General features: G+C 39.8%; 2 protein-coding genes across 2 annotated transcripts; one reads left to right on the top strand and one right to left on the bottom strand.

Moving 5' to 3' along the window:
* Positions 1 to 8,180: 8,180 nt before the first annotated feature.
* Positions 8,181 to 9,951, bottom strand: LOC101465637 (uncharacterized). Its single transcript, XM_076888508.1, has 4 exons — positions 9,897 to 9,951; positions 9,347 to 9,791; positions 8,900 to 9,096; positions 8,181 to 8,797 (listed from the first exon to the last, which is right to left on the bottom strand). The coding sequence occupies exons 1-4, from the start codon at positions 9,904 to 9,906 to the stop codon at positions 8,181 to 8,183; spliced, it is 1,269 nt and encodes a 422-aa protein (XP_076744623.1). The 5' UTR covers positions 9,907 to 9,951.
* A 4,382-nt stretch (positions 9,952 to 14,333) lies between these two features.
* Positions 14,334 to 15,493, top strand: LOC101465949 (GTPase IMAP family member 7-like). The gene is made up of 2 exons (XM_076888509.1): positions 14,334 to 14,379; positions 14,592 to 15,493. The coding sequence occupies exons 1-2, from the start codon at positions 14,361 to 14,363 to the stop codon at positions 15,287 to 15,289; spliced, it is 717 nt and encodes a 238-aa protein (XP_076744624.1). The 5' UTR covers positions 14,334 to 14,360; the 3' UTR covers positions 15,290 to 15,493.
* The last annotated feature ends 6,823 nt before the right edge of the window (positions 15,494 to 22,316 follow it).

Here is a 22,316-nt window from a genome sequence, read left to right as displayed (position 1 = left end):
AATGGTAAAGAACATGGTCAAAGTGTTGTATGATGTAAAAAGATATATGAAGGAACCTGTTGTATTGTCACAGTTTACACCGATGAAGTTTTTAGAATTGAATTGAATTGAATTGAATGAATGCTTTATTGGCCATATGCAGGTTGCCCCGCAGAGGAATAGGACCCCCCCCCCCCCCGACTTACACATACAACACTTGCAGAGAAAACACTGAAAAAGTACACAACAATGGGAAAGATACAAGAGGAAAAAAAGAGACCTCTTCTCACGCTGGGCACCTATGGGAGGACAGCATGAGAACAGGAAACAATAAAAACCTCCTCTGCACAGAGAGCACATTAATGTCCACATCACAACATTAGAGCACGTGACAAGCCACAGGGGTGGATAGGGGGGTGGGGGGTAATCCGAAGGAACACAGCAGTCGTCCTACACAGCGCTACCATTTCAGCGCGGCACGCAGACCCGCCGTCTTCCCCCGCAGGAAACAAGCATCGAAGGCGTTTGGAAAGGGAGGGGGATGAGTGCATGCTTATCAGTGTAAGTGTATGTGTGTGCGTGTCCAGAGTCCAGCTGAGACAGTGTCCTTCGCTGTATCAGGCTAAGTAAACAGTCTGCCAGCCAACCCAGGTGGCCTTGCATGGGATGGGAAGAATAGTCATCACACAGTCGTTATCAGGGAGTTGTTTTGGTCGGCTCCAGCCTTGGGCCTGAGCAGCTGGCGCCATGGTGTCCATATGTTGAATATTGTTGATTTCTCCATTATGCGAGCAGCCGAATTTAGCACTCTGACGCTGGTCTCTCAATCTCCCGTTGGAGAGCCGCGAGCCTCCCCATGATGGTATCAAACTTCTGTTCCGTGGTGTTGTCATTCTTTTGATTCTGAGACCTCACAACTGCAGTGATCCGATCTGCGATGTGATCCAATTTTCGCTCAAGGATCTCATTTTGAGCAGGCCTCTCTCTGATGTATCCCCTCATACGCTCAATGGTGTTATTTTGAGTCTTCACGGCAGCTGTAAGCGTCTCCAAGGTGTTAACCATGCTGCGTTCCGTGTGAGAGGTCGCGCCTCGTCCCATCGCTTCAATTCCAGCGGTCAGCTTTGGGGGGGTTTGAACAGCTGGTTCTGCTCTCTTATTTCTCCGATAAGTCAGGGCCAAGCCAGCTCCGATCAGCAAGAACCCTGTTATCATGGTTCCGAATAGGTAGATATCTTCAGCATCCTCGATAGACAGTCCCGCCAGGCACAAGATCCTCCAGGTCTGCCACCCATCCATCGTGTATCGGGCAGGGAAAGTCCCTCCAGGGCACTCAGGCTCTCCCGAGCCCCGACTTCTCGTTGAGAAAAGGGTGTCAATAGCATTCAGAGACCAGTTGATCAAATCCATAATTCTCTTTTAGGTTTTAGAGAACGACAGTGAGAGACTGTTCGAGGGAAAGTAATGCACACGAGACAAGACAAGGACACAAGAGGCTAAGCAGGGAAGATAAGGGGAAGGAGGAGAAGAGAAAAAGTGCGACCGCCTTCGCCAAGAGCCAGACAAAGAGACAATGGTCAATTAAAGGACTCCAAAAAATCCAAGATTTGTATGCAACAGATTCTCAAGATATGATATCCTTTGATATGCTTAGACATAAATATAATATAGATAGAAAGCAATTTTTCAAATATCTCCAAATTAGAAGTTACATTCGAGCAAATCAAAATAACACCTGCACCAAACCACCAAAATCAGAATTGGAAGACATAATTAGCAAAAGCAGTTCAAAAAAAGGGGCAATATCAGAAATATATAAATTGATTAGGTCCAAAACATCTGACAATTTTTTGTGAAAGTTGAACGCCTGGAAAAATGATTCAAAGAAGGACATATCCATGGAACAATGGGCATTGGTTTGTGCAAAAGCTCATAAACAGAATATTAATTCTAGACTAAGGTTGTTGCAATACAAATGGTTAATGCGAATATATGTTACTCCGGAAAAATTAAATAAGTACAACTCTAATATTCCAGACACTTGTAATAAATGTAATGAAGATAAAGGTAACTTTTGGCATTGTATTTGGGATTGCAGGAAGATAGGCTCTTTTTGGGGGTTTTTTTGGGTTGCAGTAACACAAACTATGAAACAAATATTATCCAAAGAGGTTTTGGATCCTGGCTTCCTTATTCTGGGATTGTACCCAGAAAACATGAGATACACAAAAAGTGACAGAATGTTTATTGATATGGGTTTGTTACAAGCAAAAAGATTAATCGCACTAAAATGGAAAAGAACAAGGGAACCAAGTATCACACAGTGGATAAAACAAATGATGGTGGCTTTGCCATTGGAGTGGATGACATGTATACTGAAAAGGAAATTGGATGTTTTTGAGAAGGTGTGGAGACCATTTGTGAATTTTGTAGAAGGATTTGTATTATCTGAGGAGGATGAGGACGGAGGGCAATGACATTTGATTTGGGAAAATGATAAATTTAGGCCTTTAACAGAGTGACAAATCTGATGACTTTTTTGTTTTCTTTTTGCTGTCTGAGAGGAGTGTATGTTCATGTAGTATTTAGAATGTTGGACTGTTTGTAAGTCATTAAAATGTAAAAAAATAATAAAGATATTGTTGGAAAAAAGACTGGTTTCTGAGTTTTACAGCTGGTGTGGACAATGTTAAGCATCAGGCTTTCAAATGAACTAAAAGCCTGTCTTGGTCTTTCGTTAATTAATAGGCTGGTGTGAAAAATTGCTGCCACACCGCCCCCTCGGCCTGTGCTTCGAGATTTCTGGTAGTTAGAATGACTCGGGGGTGTTGATTCATTTAAACTAACATAATCATCCTGCTGCAACCAGGTTTCTGTAAGGCAGAGTAAATCGATTTGTTGATCAATTATTAAGTCATGTACTAACAGAGACTTGGAGGAGAGAGACCTAATATTTAATAATCCACATTTCACTGTTTTACTCTTTGGTTCAGATGTGGATACTGTATTGTTCTTTCTTTTTGATTTTTTATGTTTAGGTTGTTTTTTGCTGGCTTTTAATTTGTTTTTTGTCTTTTTGGGAGCTGACACAGTCTCTATGGAGATGGGTTTTTTTGGGGGGGGGGGGGGGGGGGGTAGCAGGAGGAGAGAAGCTGCAGAGAGGCGTGTAAGACTGCAACTCTGCTTCCTGGTCCCAACTCTGGATAGTCATATTTTGGGGGGTTTAATAAATTTGTCCATATTTCTAGAAATGAGAGCTGCTCCATCCAAAGTGGGATGGATGCCGTCTCTCCTAACAAGACCAGGTTTCCTCCAGAAGGTTTGCCAATTATCTATGAAGCCCACATCGTTTCTGGGACACCACTCAGACAGCCAGCAATTTAAGGAGAACATGCGGCTAAACATGTCGCTCCTGGTCTGATTGGGGAGGGAACCAGAGAAAACTACAGAGTCTGACATTGTTTTGGCAAAGTTACACACCAATTCAATATTGATTTTAGTGACCTCCGATTGGCGTAACCGGGTGTCATTACTGCCGACGTGAATTATGATTTTACTGTATTTACGTTTACCCTTAGCCAGCAGTTTTAAATTTCCTTCAATGTCGCCTGCTCTGGCTCCTGGAAGACAATTGACTATGATTGCTGGTAGAGATGGGTACCGGTATCCGGCACCGGTTCTGACATAAATGGTAGTAACCAGACCGAAAAGCAGTGCACATTTCGGTGCTTTATTTCGGTGCTTTTTTTCCTGAGATGTCATACACTTTGGATTCTAGCCAATCATTTTACCTTTGTGAGCGTAGTAGGCGGGCCCAGGTACGTACGTTCTTTTAGAGCAGAGCTACATATTAAAAATGCCCAAGGCGAAGCGGTCAAAAGTCTGGCTGTACTTCACAGCAAAAGATGCAAACTCAGCAGCAACAAGTGCTTTAAGGTGATACTGTGATACTGTCAAAGGAGGTAACACCTCGAATCTGATGAAACACCTGGCGACGCATAGCGTTTTTTTTTTTTTTAAGCCGAGAAATGTACCGTATTTGATAGCTTGCTGCGAGACCTCACACCGAGCGCATCTACTGCGGGTGTGGTGCCTGTTATCAGACCTGGAGTTAGCAACATCCCCCAAGAACCGGAAGAGGAGAGTCCTGGCCCCTAGCCCTGCCAGTGTAGCAGAAATGATGACGGATGATGATGGCAGCAACAGCCGCTCTTCTCTGCGTGAGTAGCTTAATGTTGTTCGTGTGTAATTCACGTTGAGTAGGCTAACCACATTATCACATTAATGCATGTAAGGTGAACTAGCAAATACCGTCGTAGTTACATGTGGCTGTCTTCTTGTTTGATGGAAGATACTCCCTTCATCCTGGCCAAAAAGGCTAAAATGACTAAAGAAAAGTGGGAAACAGCTAAACATGAGAAGTTTTTAGACAAAATTGGTGTTTTTTCTGTCACGGCTCGGGGCAGCGGCCGTGTGAAGAGTGGAAGGAGGACTCAAATGCAGCACTTATTCAGACGTGAGGGCGATTTATTAACAATACCAAACATAAAGTGGAGATGGCAAAACAGAACTAAGGATGAACTAAACTGGGAGAAACTACACCAAGGAGTAGCAAACCTGACATGAAGGGAGAACAGCAGGGAGAGCACGCAGGGGATTTCACAAAATATGAACACAGACGACGCGACGAGGAACAGAGGAAAACACACACTATAAGTACACAGAGAGACACTGGGAAATCACACACAGGTGGGGGACACAGCTGGACCTGATTAACCTGACGAGACAGGGGAACACTAACACCAGGGACCAACAGAGGGAGCACAAACCCAGAACCCAGTATCTAAAATCCCAAAACACAAACCATCCCAAAACAGCCACGAATAATAATGAAAGTAATAACAATAAAGAACACAAACACAAAGTCACTGAGTCATGGCCGCAGGACCATGACATTTTCCATTTATTAAGCACTGCTTCCAGCCAAGAGTGATACCATATATGACCTATAGCTGCAGAAAAGGCTAACATTGTTATCTTTTTACAAAAAAACAGCTGAAAATGAGAGGTTTTTGGACAAAGTTTGTGTTCTCCATTCTTTAAGCACCAGTTTGAGCACCGTTTAAGCACCGGCACCGTTTGAAAAGTACCGGTTTGGTACTGGTATCGGATAAAACCTAAACGATACCCATCCCTAGTTGCCGGTGTCTCTAGCTTCACATATCTGAGAACAGAATCACCAATTACCAGAGTTTGAACCCCGGCGGGTGTGTCGCAGAGTGGGGAAAAACGGTTAGACACATGAACAGGTTGGTGGTGTACCTGGGGCTTCTGTTTAAGACTATGCTTCCTCCTCACCGTGACCCAGCCTCCCTCTTTCCCCAGCTGCTTGGGGTCTGCCGGGGAACAGCTAGCGGGGCCTACGCTATCTTCGCTGCACCAGCTACAGGGGCCTGGCTAGCTACGGGTGAATGAAGGGTGCGAAGCCGAGTCTCCAATTCAGTAATCCTGGCCTCTAAAGCTACAAATATGCTACATTTCTTACAAGTATCATTACTGCTAAAGGAGGCCGAAGAGTAACTAAACATCTGACACAATGAGCAGGAAAGTGCGGGAGGGACAGGTGAAGTAGCCATGGTGCTAACGAGTCAGCTACGAGCTAAGCTAGCGAAACAGTACAGACACAGTGAGTGAATACTTTGGCTATAAATTAGGTAGTGAGTACACAGAAAGTGTGCTTCGGATGAAGCACGTGAAGATTATACTATGAAAGAAGAATGTATTTAAAAGTTGTTAATTAAATTGCTAAGCAAATAAGCTACTCAGAAACATCACTGTGTTTGAGCAGGAACAGGAAGTGATACTCTACCACAGAGCGAGCAAACACCAAGTGACAGCGCCACCAAGAGGCGTAAAAAGACATCTCTGATGCGACCTGAGTGCTCAAACTGTGCGTTTATAACATGAAGCTTATCATACAAAATCTGTCTCTCGTTCTCCCTCTCTGTCTTTCACTCACATAGACAGACACACACACACAGACACACACATTCCACCACCATCAACTTTGCTAAATTACTAATGAAAAACACTGACCAGGCAGCTGCAATTGAGCAGCAATGTCCATCCAGCTCTTTTTCTGGTTGTTGTAGTCGTGATAATTTTGTGAGGCCACTTTGAAAAGCCTCGGATACGGAAGCCTCTTTCCACAGGTCTCCACTTCATCAGACATCACTTAGACTCAGAGCTGGATGAGGCCAGCGCAAACAGCAGCCTAACCGACAAAGGTGATGGATCCATGGGGTCAGGAAAGCCAGAAGCAGGGGAACTGGAGAGGTACCTTTCATGTCCATTCACTGGAGGTGTGGATCCATTGCATGGCGTTCCTACCATCAAGAAGCTGTCGATCAAAATGAATACAGCTCTTCCTGCATTTGGAGCTTGTGAAGGACTTCTCAGTCATGCAGGACTCCTGTTCACTGCTAAACAGTTAAAGCTTCACAGAAAGAACCTTGAGAGCAAACTGCTGCTGAAGCTTAACCATCACCTCACTGAGTGAAGAAATGGCACATTGTTTGCTAAATATGCAGAAATAGACGCACACCCATACAACTTATGGTAAACTGAGCTGCCGTGTATGTACATATGTTGAAGATGCCTTGTTCTAATGTTTCCTCTGAGGCTGCTGTGGCATTTGGAGCAAAAATGAATATAACGTTTACAGCATATCTTGTCACTGGAAATGGTTTGCACTGTTTATATATTTATATTATTTACTGTAGGTATTGATGAAAAATGCTTTATGTTGTGAAAAACTGAAATCTGGAAATTAGAATTTTTGTGCCTTATTTTGTTGATTTTTTTACATATATTCTATTTGAAAATACAAAAAATTGTATATTTATTTATTTTTGTTTGTCTGATAGCATTTATTTAAAAAATAAATCAGACATTTCAAACAGTTACTCACTACTTGAGTAGTCTTTTCACCAAGTACTTTTTTACTCTTACTTGAGTAACATTTTTGAAGACTACTTTTCACTTTTACTTGAGTAATAATATTTTAAAGTAATGCTACTTTTACTTGAGTACAATTTTGGATACTGGACCCACCTCTGGTCACCAAAGCACTTCTCATAGGTCATATGATTGTTGGGCAGCTGGGATAGGCTCCAGTATCCCCCGTGACCCTGAAAAGGATAAGCGGAAGCGAATTGATGGATGAATGGATGAACTGAACTAAATAAATGTGCAGTAAGATCATAAGTTCTTTATCCTGGCTTATTCATCAAATGGCCAGTAGATGGCGACACATCAGCAGTTATAGTGGCGTTTGTTGAAGCTGCACCTGGATACAGTTTTGGTTCCAGACAAAAAAATAAAATGAAATAAAATAAAATAATTACATAAATGAACAGATAAATAACTGGCTAAGATTGTTGATAGGTTTGTAGCATAAACCTACTCGGTGGAACGTTCAAGACAATTCTACACAGCAAAGCAAGACGCGATTAGGCAAAGTTCTTTATGTTTCTCGTGCACGAGGAAGACAACTGGACAAATGCCGTTATGCTGTACTTAATTGAAAAAATTAAGTTAATTTTATATTTTCATATAAGATGTCCAGTCTATACATTTTAACATTTCATATTCTTTAAATCTCATTTATTACAGGTTTTCACCACATGCCATTTTAAAATCCAGCATATGGATATTTATGTATTTATGAGACATCATAGGAGTCGGAAGTTTGTTGGTGTCTTGGAATCTCTGCAGCTCACTCACTTCTATTAAATTAACCTGAATACCTGAGATGTTTTTACAGAGGACCAAACACAAAACTAAAGACCTAACAATGTCCTGTTTATCCAAGAGACACCAGATGCACATTAACTTCGTTTTATTGAATTCAGCAATAATTTGTTACTGTTACACTTTACAAAATGAGCTTTCATTGATTTATTTTACCAAGATTGCCCCCCCCCCCCCCCCAAAAAAAACAACAACAACAAAAAAACAAAAGCAAAAAAGAAAACAATTCAGAAACCAATCGTTCATTCGCCAGTTTGTAGAAAACAAAGAAAAATTATGGCTAAAAATCAAAATTAGAACATTTTTATCTACGAGTTTAAGATATCAAATAACTTCATGGTCAAACTATTTCTCATATCTTTACACTGAAAATGATCTGACACATGACATTATAACTTCTGCTGTTTTTCTAAAACCATGATCACTGTGTCCAGCAGCTTTTCCACCTGAGCTGAACCTGATCTGTTATTCTCAAAGAGAACACACCTGTTGCCCAACTGTTGAATCATTTCCTTCAGATCAGGTTGGCAACTATGCAGAAAATCAGTCAGCGTTTTTCCAGAACGATGCAAATCATCTGATTTAGTGAACAGGATGATAGTTTGTTCTTTAACATTCCTCCCAAAAGCTTTTTCCAGTTTTTTCAGTATATTTCTCTCACCATCTGTAAATCTGCTTATATGCATCACAAGTACATACACACAAGGGTGTGACTCACAGAGCTCTTTGCACTGTTTTAGATATTTGTTCTTAACTGGTTCTTCAATGTCATCATCAAACATGTCTGGAGTATCTATCACACGCACATGTTTGCCATTTATCTCTGTTTCTGCTATCTCACAATCTTTGGTGACGGGCTGTGAACTGGGTCTAGAGAAGAAGACTGGCTTTCCAAGGATGGTGTTTCCACTCGCACTCTTTCCAGTCCCAGACATTCCCAGGAGAACAAGGTTCACTTTGTTGCTGGTACGCTTTCCTGTATGGAAGTGTTGTGTTGTTTTGATTCCTGTAATGAATTTCAGAAACATCGACATAGTTTTGAATAATGAACTTCCAACTGATATCAGTCTGAACAAGTCTGAAAGACACTGTATAGATTGTGGTTTACCTGGCATTGCCATCACAGTGCGTGGTGCTGACAAACGTGGAAGAGGTACAAAGGGCCGTGACCCGACACTCTGTTCCTGTGGTTGTTTAATGGTTTTGATTGATTTTTCACTTATAGGCTGTTTTCCTGGTTCGGCACACACATCCGCTGGCTTTCCAGCTGTCTGCGCACTCTCCCGTCTCTGATCTCTGATCTCACTATAAAAAGGGTGAAACCTCATTAGTTCAATCATGTCCACCTGATCCTCCAACCAACACTGTCCCTTGAGTGCACTGCACCACCCTCCCCTGCAGCTGAGCCCGGGAACACGCCTTCGCCACAACAGGATTACCTGTGGACCTAATGTTCAAATTAAGCCTTAATACCTGTGTTTTAGTAGCATAGCAACCTTCCCCCACAAATACATGAAAAAATACCATAAAGCATTATGTTATTTTTCATCCTTACTTTGTTTTAGTTAGCATCAGATTTCTGCCTTCAGCCAGTCTGTCGAGCTCACTGAAAACCTGTTCCATGGTGCAGGATATGAACGAGTAATCTGTGGGTTTATAACTCAGTGGAAGCAAAACCATAAACTCTTCTGCAGGTTTTTCAGTCTTATTGCTCAGATGTTCTATCTGCTTCCGAACATCGTCTGGTGAAAAGCCATGTTCTACCACCAGCAGACACATGTCAGGATATCGATTAATACACAACAAGTCTTGTATGTCCTTAAATTCTGCATACAAGTCTGGCGTAAACATGACTTCATATATATCATTTACATAGATCTCAATCTTTTTCAAAGCTTGTCTTTTATCTAGTTTGGATAAATCTTTTCCCAGGATGTTGGTTATTAGAGCTTTCTTCAAGACTTCATCTCTTCCCAGGATAACAACTACAATCTTCCTTTCTGTGAAAACAATAAGTCACATGGTTCATTTTCCCATTTGCTATGCAGTTCTTTTAATTTCAGCAAAACAACTAAAAATTCTATTTACAGAATATTTTCACCCACTAGAAGACATAGTCCTTCAGTCCTTCAGTCCAGTTTAGCAAAGTGAAGAAGACGAGCTGTGTGGCGTCTGCAAGCAGTGCCGATCTTTGTCTGTTTTAATAACCTGTTATGCAAATGCTGGAGGTGTGTCATGTGTGAAGCTATATATAACGTTTTTAACATTCAGTTGTGTCATCTTTGTGGTGGAGAATTCGTCAGAAAAATTTGATTTTCATCCACTAACACCCAAACCAGACAAACTGAAGAGGTCACGAGCAAAAATAAATTGTGTGATGTGCTGAAGTCTCATGTCCTGCTGATTATTTAGGCTAGCTGAATCCAAACCCTGCAGAGAATTTGGGAATAAAACTTAAAATGTAAAAGACTGAAGTGAATAAGAATATAGGAAAGTTCATGAAATTATTAGAACAAAGAACCTTTTCATGATATTGTACTGTTATGAAATGCACTAGTACGATTATGAAAAGACTCAGTTTGCTTTGCTGTCTTCATTTCATCACATTCCCTGTGTGACAATTGATGAAAAAAAATGATGTTATCTCAAATATTTTAGTATATGACAGAATATTGTTTTTTTTATTGTTTGAAGTTTAATGTTATGTTCTTTGTTTTATCCTGATCCCATGCCTCCGTTGTGGTTTGCTATTCTTTCTCTTTCTTTTGCGTCTCTTACACTTGGCTTTGCGCGTGTGTGAGTGCTAGACTCACCTTTCCTGTAAGGCAGCATAATTAAGCACTCATGTGCTCATGCACTCCTCTGTCTTCAGATTACTTAGGTACCTGGCCATTCTTTCATTCACCGTGTCACCTACCTTCTCCCTTTCCTCCAGGGAACACCACTCCACGATATATAAACTTAGCACTAAATGCATGGACATTTATCTTGTTATGGCTATAATAAATTGTTAAACCGCCAACCACCAACTTCTATCATCCAATCCAATAAATGACACATAACAAGATTCAGCAACAGAATAAGCTGTTTAGCATTGGCAGAGAAGATTTAACAAGTTTTTCATAGGCACAACCCACATACTTAAACTGTTCAACCCACAAATGTAATCTAAGGAGCTTGGAAAGAAAAGCGTCTGGACTTCTTTAAGTTGCTTGAAGACATTTCACCTCTCATTTGAGAAGATTCTTCAGTTCTAGAGTCCCAAATTTAGGCCCTGTGGGAGTATAACACTGAGAGGGACAATGGACCCCCTAATGATCCTCTACCTAATCACATGAGCCAAGGTGTGAAAATGGGTCCTGAGGTCAGATGGCCAAGGGGATGAGTGCCATTAAGGCATCTGGGAAGGGATCTCAAAACTGGATTATAGATGGCAGACAGTTGGTGTCGTAAACCACCGCCTCTGTTCAAAGATGGTCGCTCACAGTGGACATAGATGCTTCTTTCACTCCTCTTTCAAACCATCTGTCCTCTCTGTCCAAAATGTGAACATTGGCATAATTGAAAGAGTGACCTTTGACCTTAAGATGCAGATGGACAGCTGAGTCTTGTCCTGGGGAGGTGGCTCTTCTGTGTTGTGCCATGCATTTATGAAGTGGCTGTTTGGTCTCTCCAATGTAGAGGTCTGGGCATTCCTCGCTACACTGTACAGCATACACCACATTGTTAAGTTTGTGTTTAGGAGTTTCTCCATAATGTAACGTCTTCAAGCAACTCAAAGAAGTCCAGACACTTTTCTGTCCAAGCTCCTTAGACTTAAGATGACCTGGATGACTGAGAACCTTCACTGACAACCCACAAATGTATTTTCTTTACAAATGTGGCACCATTTGAAAGGAAATAAACCGGTGTTCCAATTTTATAACATTTCTTGCCAAGAAGCAATAAAATTTTGTAAGTAATATATGTTTGATGACAACATGGAAAAAACAGCTCTGTTAGGGTGCAGACCAACTTCTGGTAAAGCCCTCTCTATAGTCGCAAAATAACTTAAGTCTCCTCATAGTAGATACAGACTCACAGACTGGCTACAGTACTGAAGAGAACCCTGGGGTTGTTCTTATTGTCTTCAATCAGTGACGAATAGTAAGATGTTCTGGCTTTGCGGAGGGCTTATAAAGCAGCAAACTATTTCTCCAGGCTAAATGATGATCCTCTAAATTTGTGACACGCCATTTCCTCTCCAGATTACGAGTCATCTGCTTTAGGGTACGTGTTTGAGAATTATACCACGGAGTCAGGTACTTCTGATTAGAGACCTTAGTTTTCACAGGAGCTACAGTATCCAGAGTCGTACGTAGTGAGGAGGTGAAATTATTAACAAGATGATTGACCTCTGTTGGGGTAGCGTTCAGATAGCTGCTCTGCTCTGTGTTGGTACAGGGCATTGAAGATGATAACAGTGGGTGGATTATATTCTTAAACTTAGTTACAGCGCTTTCAGAAAGACATCTACTGTGATAAAGTCTACTCCCCACTGCTGTGTAATCAATTATTGCAAATGTTATCAGGAAATGATCAGAAAAAAAGAGTGGTTTCAGAGAATACTGTCAGAACAAGATCTAGAGTGTGATTAAATGGTGGGTGGGTTCTTTTACAATTTAAAATAAGCAAATTGTGTCTTATAAACAATCAAACCCCCTCTTGAGGCTGTCATGTTTAGTATCTACATGAATGTTGAAATAATAATAATTATTTTATCTGAGCTGGGAACTAAATCTGATGAAGAGTCTGAGAAATCAGAGGGAAACTGAGTAAGGACTACTTGGATGAGAAATAACAAATAAAACTACCTTTTTGAGTTTTACAGCTGGGGTGGACAAGATTAAGCATCAGGCTTTCAAATGAATTAAAACTCCGTCTGGGTCTTTGGTTGATTAGTAAACTGGCAATACTGACAATTAGTATGGCTTAATTAATTTAAACTAACATAATCATCCTGCTGTAGCCAGGTTTCTGTAAGACACAGTAAATTCATTTGTTGATCAATCAATTATTAATCCATGCACAAACAGGGACTTAGAAGAGACAGACCTCGCAGTGGGAAGAAAAATAATTTTCACGACTGAACTTGTTGCACAGGTGACATCCTATCCTGGTACCACGCTGAGAGCCACCTATTCTTTCACAATTGTTTGTAGAAGCAGTCTGCATGCATAGGTTGCTGATTTTATACATCTGTGGCTAAAGAAGAGATTGGAACACCTGAATCAAACAATTTGGATGGTTGGGTAAACCATGTAATTTACCTCCAGTTCACTGCCTTTGTCTACTCTTCATTGTTGTACTATCTAATAAAGGTGAAGAAAATGCCCCCTCCCCAAAAAAATCTTTAAAAAAATCAAATTAATAGAATGTAGCAACTTAACCTTCTTTAATAAAGAATTTGATTGTTTTAGTCATTAATTAGATTGACAGAAACTCTGCCTTAAGATTCCCTAATTTCTAACCTGATCTAAGATCAGTTTTCACTGATAAGTAATTGGCTTCCTACATGTTTTACTTACTGTCAGAGTTCATTAATAGTTTAACCTTTAACTTAAAAAATCCAGGACAGTTTCCAAGTTTTTTTTATAAATTCATAAAGTTTTATCAGTAAAAGCGAACATGCTATAAGAAATGCAACTAAATTGTGCCAGTAAGAATTAAATCGTTATGAATGATCAGAATAAGATGAGCTGGGAAACAATGAAAGATGAATTGACCCTGTTCTGGTCTGAATCCATGATCCGTGTTGTATCCATTCCATCAGACATGGTTTCCTGATTCCTTACAGAGCCTTTGATTCTTTTGGACAGATTCAACTCTGGCTGACCCACCGAGACCAATTTTGATCATTTAAGTAGAAAATATGATTGATATTTTTATACCTATGAATTTGTCAGACACATGTTGTCTGTCTGAACTACAGTTTTTAAGATATATAAATAAATGTATCCATCCTGCTGCACTGACATCCGAACAGAATATCTTCTTGGTGCCTCCTGGGTGAGGTGTTCTGGGCTTGTCCTGCGCACCTCCAGCACAGGTGGCCTTTGATGGTATTTATATTTATTTATGGTTCAGAACTTCAACTTACTAAGTAGTACTAATGTAGTCTTTGTCTTGGTAGTAATGCAAGGGGTTTATTATTCAAAGTGTGAAACTTCTTGTAACTGTGTTTTTTTTTTTAAGAGTTACACAAACTTGTTATTAATTATTATTATATTTTATACAGTTACAGGTCATTTGAATGAGGTAGTTTTTAAATTTCTTCTTCAGAAGATGTTGCCAAGCGCAATTGAAATATAGTTTTCTGTGAAAAACAGTTGTTCTCATACTTTAAGCAACTACAAATCTTTCTTCTCCTTACTGTTTCCTCACTTATGCTGTGCTGCTCTGTCAATATTTCATAAACCTGTTATGCAAGTACTGGAGGCGTGTCAGCTATGGAGCTATAAATATTGAGTTCAACAGAAATATTCACATTCATCGCTCTCACCTCTGCCAGGACAATACTTCAATAAAATATGGCTTTATTTCCACAAGGTAAGCTCTACCTGTGTATAGCTAATATCCCAAACTGAGATTCTGAGATGTTGAGCTATTGATTTCTGGCATGGTAAATAGTTCCGGGGAAATCTGTGTTTCAGGTCCTGATTGTTTTCCTTTGAAAAGTGTCAAAATTTCCCAGTTTCACTGAGGTTCTTGTTACACCCTTGTGTATATGGGTTAAATCAAATTAGTTAATTGTGTTTCAGGTCCTGACTTGAGGATTGTGCTGATTGGAAAAACTGGTGTGGGAAAAAGTGCAGTTGGAAACACCATCCTGGGAGAAAAATGTTTCCTTTCTTCTCCCAGTTCAGAGTCAGTGACTGAATCTTGTGAACAACGTGTGAAGAAGTTTGGTAATAGGGTAGTTAGTGTGGTAGACACACCTGGCATTCTGGACACGGGAAAATCCGCAGAAATCATCAAAAAAGAAATTGTGAGATGTATTGAAATCTCCTGTCCAGGTCCTCACGTGTTCCTGCTGGTTATTCAAGTCGGTCGATTCACCAAAGAAGAAAAAAACTCTGTGGAAGCCCTGCAGGAGCTGTTTGGGCCAAGGGCTAACGATCACATGATTGTGTTGTTCACCCGCGGTGGTGATCTTGGAGACATGACAATAGAAGAGTATGTAAATAAAGGCCACCAAGGTCTTAAAGTCATTACCAAAAGATGTGGAAATAGGTTCCACGTCTTTGAAAACACAAACAGGGGCAGAAAGCAAGTGAATGAGCTAATCGGCAAGATTGATCGCATGGTGGCTGAGAACACGCGCATGTACTACACAGATGAGATGTTTCAAGAGGTGGAGGCCGCACGGAAAATGGGAATGCGAGTCGCTCAGTACAGGTTCCTTGCTCCACTGCACCAGAGCGTTTTACGTTTTCATTCCATTCTTGCAAGAGATTAAATCAATATGATAAACTGTCTAAACACAATCAGCATAATGGAAACAAGACAGTCTGTGTACCCATCTGTGAACATATGAAAATGTCTGACACACACTTCGTGTAGATAATTGTGTGTCCTTGGATGCTAATAGTGGTATATTAAAGTTTAATAATAACCATAATGCAAGTTTTGGATCTGATTCTAATCATTAGAGAAAGGTACTTCTTGTATCTATTCTAAATGCAGCAGTCCTAAATCATTGTAGTTTATATGTGTAAACACAACTCTATTATTCATTGTAAAAATATGTATTTAAATCAATTTTTTCATCACAATGTTTCTTTAAAAAGTTTAGTGTTCTTTTTGTCTAGAAAATGAAAGTCAAATTAAATAAACATCTATACCTAACTGTCTAATTTGTTGTGTTTTTGTTATTATTAAAAAAGTAGATTCTGGGATTTCCGGTAGACGGCATGTCGAAATAGTCGCTCTTCGCAGGGTTTCTACTTTTATCACAACTACTTGATAATTTCTCACTACCCGCAACAAAGTGTGGAGTTGTATTGGTGGTATTGTGTATCTGGTGTCATAATCTGCCAAGATGACCAGTAGAAACACCAGGAACCAGGAGCAAAAAAGAGATGAGCTCAGTGCGGCTAATGAAGCCATCATGGCTATGCTAAAGACCACGCTGGACGAGCACAAAGCCTCGCTTTCGGCAGAATTCAAGACATCCGTTCAGCGACTTGAAAACAAGCTGGACAACATCCAAACGACTCTCAACAACCATGACCAACGGATTACAGCCTTGGAAACTATGGCCACAACTACGAGCGCGGAGCTCCAGAACGTGGTGGCTAAGTTAGCGGTGGTGGCGGAGGATAACGAGAAGCTGAGAGCTAGGCTAATCGACGTTGAAAGCAGGAGCCGCCGCAACAATATTCGCCTCTTGGGGGTCCCTGAAAATATTGAATGGCCCAGGCCAACTGTGTTCTTTTCTCAGGTGCTTGTGGACATATTTGGAGTGGACGTTTTGAAAACGGCCCCGGAGTTGGATCGAGCCCACCGGGCACTGGTGGCAAGACCAGGCCCCAACGCGAAACCCAGAGCGGTTGTTGTCTGTTTCCATAGCTACCAGACCCGTGAGCTCGTTGTGCGCAAAGCTCGGGAAATGCGGGGTAAACTGAAATATAAGGACACCCCCATCCATATTGTCGAGGACTATTGCCCTGAGGTGCTGGAACAACGGTCCGCTTACCGCGGAGTTATGAAGGAGTTGTACGATCTTGGACTCAAGCCTCAGCTTCGCTACCCGGCCAAACTGTTCGTTATGAACCGGAAGCGACTGGCGTCACCAGGCGACGCTCGGAGCTATATCGCCTCACACCGTCCCCTGAGTTCTAACATTCTGGAAACCTGATCTGAGGGTCATGGTTGGATCTTGCCACTTCCATAGAAGGGCTCATGACATTTTAGTTTGATGTTTGGTACCCAGAGGACAGCATGGTTTGAGTAATTCTAACCTCATTGTTTTTTCTGTTTTTCTCTCATTTTCCTTTATAATACCCCTGTTTATATTTTGTTCTAATACCACCGTTGGCACGCTAGTCTGCTACGTACACATATATGTATATACTGTTTTACTTTATATAAACACACATTTTTTCATTATTATTGCCTCTCCTACAGTTTGATTCCTGCCATGTACAAATGGGGGACAACAATACCCCAGCCTGCCTTTTTTGTGCTTTTCTTCTGTCCGTTTTTGTATAGTAAGATACATCCTAGTTCCTCAATTTTTTCTAGCAGAATATTGACAAGGCATATTTTCATAGTGAGACCTTGCCGCCACAGGGAAGCAAGCCATTTGATAAGAGTTGTGATGGCGAAGTCTTCACACGGGAATGTTTACACCTTGCTGTGCAATGGACACTTGCAAGTTTTGTTTTCGGGGGTATCCAGGTCCAATTTATGTTGTTCGATCTGCATGTATGTATTGCCTTGTTTTATGTTTTTTCTGTTGTTGTTGTTGTTGTGTCTTATTTATTTCATTTCATTTCATTTTATTTTATTTTATTTATTTATTTTTCTTTCTGGTTTTTTCCCCCCTGTTCTGTTCACAGTCTACTACCTCAAATACAGACACCAGCTTTCCCCTGGCCACTGTCAACTTGTCAAATCAAAGACCTGTCTGAACATAGTAAGGTATGTCGAGCACAATCAATGGTCTTAGAATTGTCTCCTGGAATGTGAGAGGGGTGGGGAATGCAGCCAAAGTTAACAAAGTTATGGCGCATTTACAGCAGCTTAAAGGAGATGTGTTTTTTCTTCAAGAGACACATCTCTGCAACAGAGAAGTGAGGCGACTCAAGAGAAACTGGATCGGCAATATATATCATTCCAAATTTAACGCCAAGGCTAGAGGGACAGCCATACTTATTCGTAATAATATTCTGTTTGAGCAACATAAAGTTATTGCTGATCCAGATGGCCGTTTCACATTTGTGTCAGGAAACTTGCAGGGCTCACTTGTGATACTGGCTAGCGTGTACGGGCCGAACTGGGATGACGACTCTTTTATAGCTAAACTTTTCTCTTCACTTCCAAATTTGGAAAACTATCATCTTATTATTGGAGGTGATTTTAACTTGGTTCAGGACACTCTGCTGGATAGATCGTCAACTAAGGCCTGTTCCCTGAATAAATCTGCTAAAACCCTAGAATTTTTCAAAACTCAGCTGGGGATTGTGGATCCATGGTGACATGCGAATCCCACTACTAAGGCATTTTCCTTTTTCTCTCATCCCCACCGTACATATACACGTATAGACTTTTTTCTTGTTGATATTAGGTTTCTCTGTAAAATTAGCCATTGTCAGTATCATGCTATCGCCATTTCAGATCATTCACCAGTTTCTTTTGATGTGGTATTAGCGACCCCGTCTCGACCCATTAAACATTGGAGATTTAACTCTAGCCTGTTGATAAGGGATGACTACACACATTTTTTGAGATCACAGTTCTCACTTTTCCTTGAGTTGAACGATTCTACTGAAGTGTCAAGAGGTGTATTATGGGAAACGTCGAAAGCCTACATGAGAGGCCAGCTTATAGGATTTGTGTCAAATTTAAAGAAGAAAGAGTTAACTTACACGTCCAGTTTATTGAATAAGATCAAAGATCTAGATGGCAGATATGCATCAAACCCAGATCCTAACCTCTATACAGAACGTGTGAAAGTTCAAGCCAGTCTCAATTTAACCACCACCGCAACAGCTATGGTTCAATTAATTAAGACTAAGCAACGCTTTTTTGAATCTGGCGACAAGGCAGGGAAACTTCTGGCTTATCAAGCCCGTGCCGAAGCAACCTCTAAGCTAATCCCAAAGGTCAAGTCTGCTGCTGGTGACATAATATCGGACCCAGAGGGAATTAATGAAGTATTTGTAAGTTTCTATTCCAATCTGTACACTTCAAGTTCTCCCCCTCTATCAGAAGAAACTCTCCAAAATATACATTTTCCAAGAATAGATAGAGATCTGACGAAAGGATTAGGGGGACCTATTACTGTAGTAGAGGTACAAGAAGCCATTAAATCCTTAAACACAGGTAAATCGCCGGGCCCTGACGGTTACTCTGCAGAATACTATAAAGTCAATTCTGATCTTATGGCACCGTTGTTGAAAGATATGTATAATGAAGCCTTTTCAAAATGTCAATTACCCAAGACTTTGTCCGAAGCTACTATTTGTTTAATCCTGAAAAAGGATAAGGATCCTTTGTTGTGCAGTAGTTACAGACCAATTTCTCTTTTAAATATTGATTTTAAAATACTATCTAAAATCCTCGCACTTAGGCTACAACGTGTTCTGTCACAAATTATCGCCTTTGACCAGACGGGGTTTATGGCCGGCAGGCACTCATATGACAATTCAAGACGCCTCTTGAATATTATCCATACATCGTGCAACTCAATTCCAGAGGTTGTGGTATCTCTTGACGCGGAGAAAGCTTTCGACTGCGTCGAGTGGAGCTTCCTCTATGAGGTGATGGATAGGTTTGGCTTGGGGGCTGACTTTATTCTCTGGGTTAAGCTACTATATTCCTCGCCATCCACCTGTATTCGTACTAACAACAACTTGTCTTTGCCTTTTCCACTTGAGAGGGGCACTAGGCAAGGGTGCCCTCTCTCACCCCTCCTATTCGCCATTGCTATCGAGCCTCTTGCAATATGGCTGCGTTCAGAGGATAGATTTAAAGGCATTACAAGGTTCGGTGTGACTCACAAACTCTCCCTTTATGCAGATGACTTGCTCCTGTACATTTCTGACCCTCTAAACTCATTCCCGGTGCTTTTTGACATACTGGACCAATATGGTACACTGTCAGGATATAAGGTCAATTATCAAAAAAGTGAGTTGCAACCCCTTAATTCCCTGGCCAGAGCTCTTCCCCACTCAATAGTGCCTTTTAAGTGGACAGAAACCGGATTTAGATATTTGGGGGTTTTTATTTCCTCTTCTACACTGTAAAAACTGTGACTAGAGGTTACTTAAAAAAGTTATGGCAACAAAGTGACACTTGAAATAATTAAGTAGATTTTAATTTCAAAAGATTTATGTAAAATGTAGAGAAAATGTTAATTAAATTCAAATAGAAAACAAAAGTAGATATTAATAGAATTAAACTGTAAATATGTGTTGGATTTAGGGTCAAAATCTCAAACTGAAGGTTGAAATTGCCCAACTTTACCAAAAAAAATAATTGATATGAAATAAGTCTCTGAGAAAAATTACTTTGAATTTACTAACTATCTGGCAAAGGTTTAGTAAAAACTTCCTAAAATATCCATTACAAAGAAATGAAATCTTCTTGTTTTTTCAGTAAAACTCAAATTGGATTCAATAATTTTCCAAATAAACCTTAAAAATAATGACTGAATAATAAGAGAAAATGAAATGAATTTTACTTATTTTCTGAGTAAAATGAATCAATTTCACAAAGAAAACATCAAAACAGTAATTTGTTTTATTGTGGAAAATAAAACACAGTAATTTATAATATAACATTTTTCTGCTCGTATACACTGAATTCTCATCAACAATCTCCTGATCTCCTAAATACATTCCTCTGCTGTAAATTTGTTTTAGTGTCATAAACAGTTTATCACACAGCTTTGTGTACAGAGCAACAGCAACATAAACTGCATGAATGTAAACCAGTTTTGTAAAAAAGAAATTAATCTTTAGACTGTAATATCAACATGAACCTGAAATTTGAATATCCTTTACCGTTTCCTTTATCTCTGTTACTTATTTATGATTGACAAACAAAAACTTTAGTTTGTCAATCTTTTGTTAAATTGAATCACTCAATATAACTGTAGAACAAAGGTTTTTCACTCATGTACATGGAATATCAATAATGTAAATCAACCTTTTATCCCAATTTGGATGTTTAACCTGAGAAAATCTAAGACACATGTAAGAGCAAGTAACATTTCTACAGCTACAGGACTGCACTTCTGTTAAATTTTAAAGTTGTTTTAAACCAATGTTTTATAGTAACATACACTATAAACAAAGAAAAGCTTCACTAGTGATTCCTCCAATTTGCTGCCTTTCAAACAGAATATTCCTAAGAAACTTGTAGGTAATAAAAAACAAAATTAAAATGAAGAGCACAAATACAGCCTGACACATTGCAGGTCATTTGGGTAAGATATGAATAAGATGAAATTAACTTAAAAACTGAAAAGATAGCTGCATCTAACAAAGACAAACCAAAGGTTTTCAGTGAGCTTACTTCCCTTTCATTCTTTCAGAGTCCTCGTTTAAGCTAATAACTTGTTCTTGAGGCTGTTCACTTTTGGTGAGAGCTTAGCACAATCCAGTTCAAGGAAAAGTTTCTGGAATACTTCCAAGGTGTATTTTAGCTCTTTGGGATAGGCAAGATCGACTGCATATGTCAATCCAACCAGCATTGCGCATGCTCTTGGAAAATTGCCCAGAGCAGGCATAACTCTCACACCCTCCAGCACAATGCCAATGTCATCCTCCTCAGATCCAACAGCCTTGATTTTGTAGATTTTCATCCTCTGTTCAGAAAGATCTTGTGACACACCATCCTCATCAGCATCCTGAAACAACAAACACATGGGTTTTCTGACTGTAGTTGCACACATGAAATATTTCCTGGACACATCCTGTAGCTGAATGACAAATAAAACATGATAATGCCTCAAATTATTTGAAACTTGACAAACACATATGAATAACAAAAACAGAATAATGTTTCTACTTCAACACTTACACTGTACTCTTTGATCAGTTGATCAATGGACTCCCCAAGGTACACCATCAAGCACTGAATAACCAGATTTCTGGTTATGTTATTGCTAGGATTGCTTGGTGACTGAAAATGAGCAAGAATTCCAAAAATTACCATCAGATAAGTGACCATTTATTAAGACAAAACTGTGAGAATTGGCAGTATTAAAAAAAACTGTTAAATATCAAATTATCATCACATGGAGCATTATGTGCGATAATTAGCTGATGTTAATGCACATGCCTGGGTGCTGACAGTCAACACAAAGGTATTGTCAACATGCTTGACAGGTTCAATCTTTAAATGTGTCGTTTTAGTAAATTACATTAATTTAGTCATTTAGTTTTTTTTATCTAATTTAGTTTATGTTCGTCAGAAAGGGTTTTTCCTTCTTGGGACAAAACAAAAACCCAGCAATACCTGTACTTGTGTTTTTTTGTTTGTTTTTTGTTTGTTTGTTTTTTACTAAGAATAGACATGTATTTAAAATACAATTAAAACATGAAACCCATAATTGTGTTGTTAATTATATCAGTGACGTCCTGGCGTCCTCTTGCACTGACAAAAACATGCAAACAAATTAGTGGAGCTGTGCACCATGCAAATGAAATTTGACAAAAAAATTCTTTAAATAAAATTCCAAGCTGAAATGTCTGTGGAAAATACCTTGGCTATGATAGCCTGCAACTTCAATCCCATGCTGATCAGGTGAATTT

The sequence above is a fragment of the Maylandia zebra genome, linkage group LG9, assembly GCF_041146795.1.
Source record: "Maylandia zebra isolate NMK-2024a linkage group LG9, Mzebra_GT3a, whole genome shotgun sequence".
NCBI classification, from domain to species: domain Eukaryota; kingdom Metazoa; phylum Chordata; class Actinopteri; order Cichliformes; family Cichlidae; genus Maylandia; species Maylandia zebra.
Note: the sequence above shows the minus strand (reverse complement) of the source record. Positions and strands in the feature narration are given on the sequence as shown.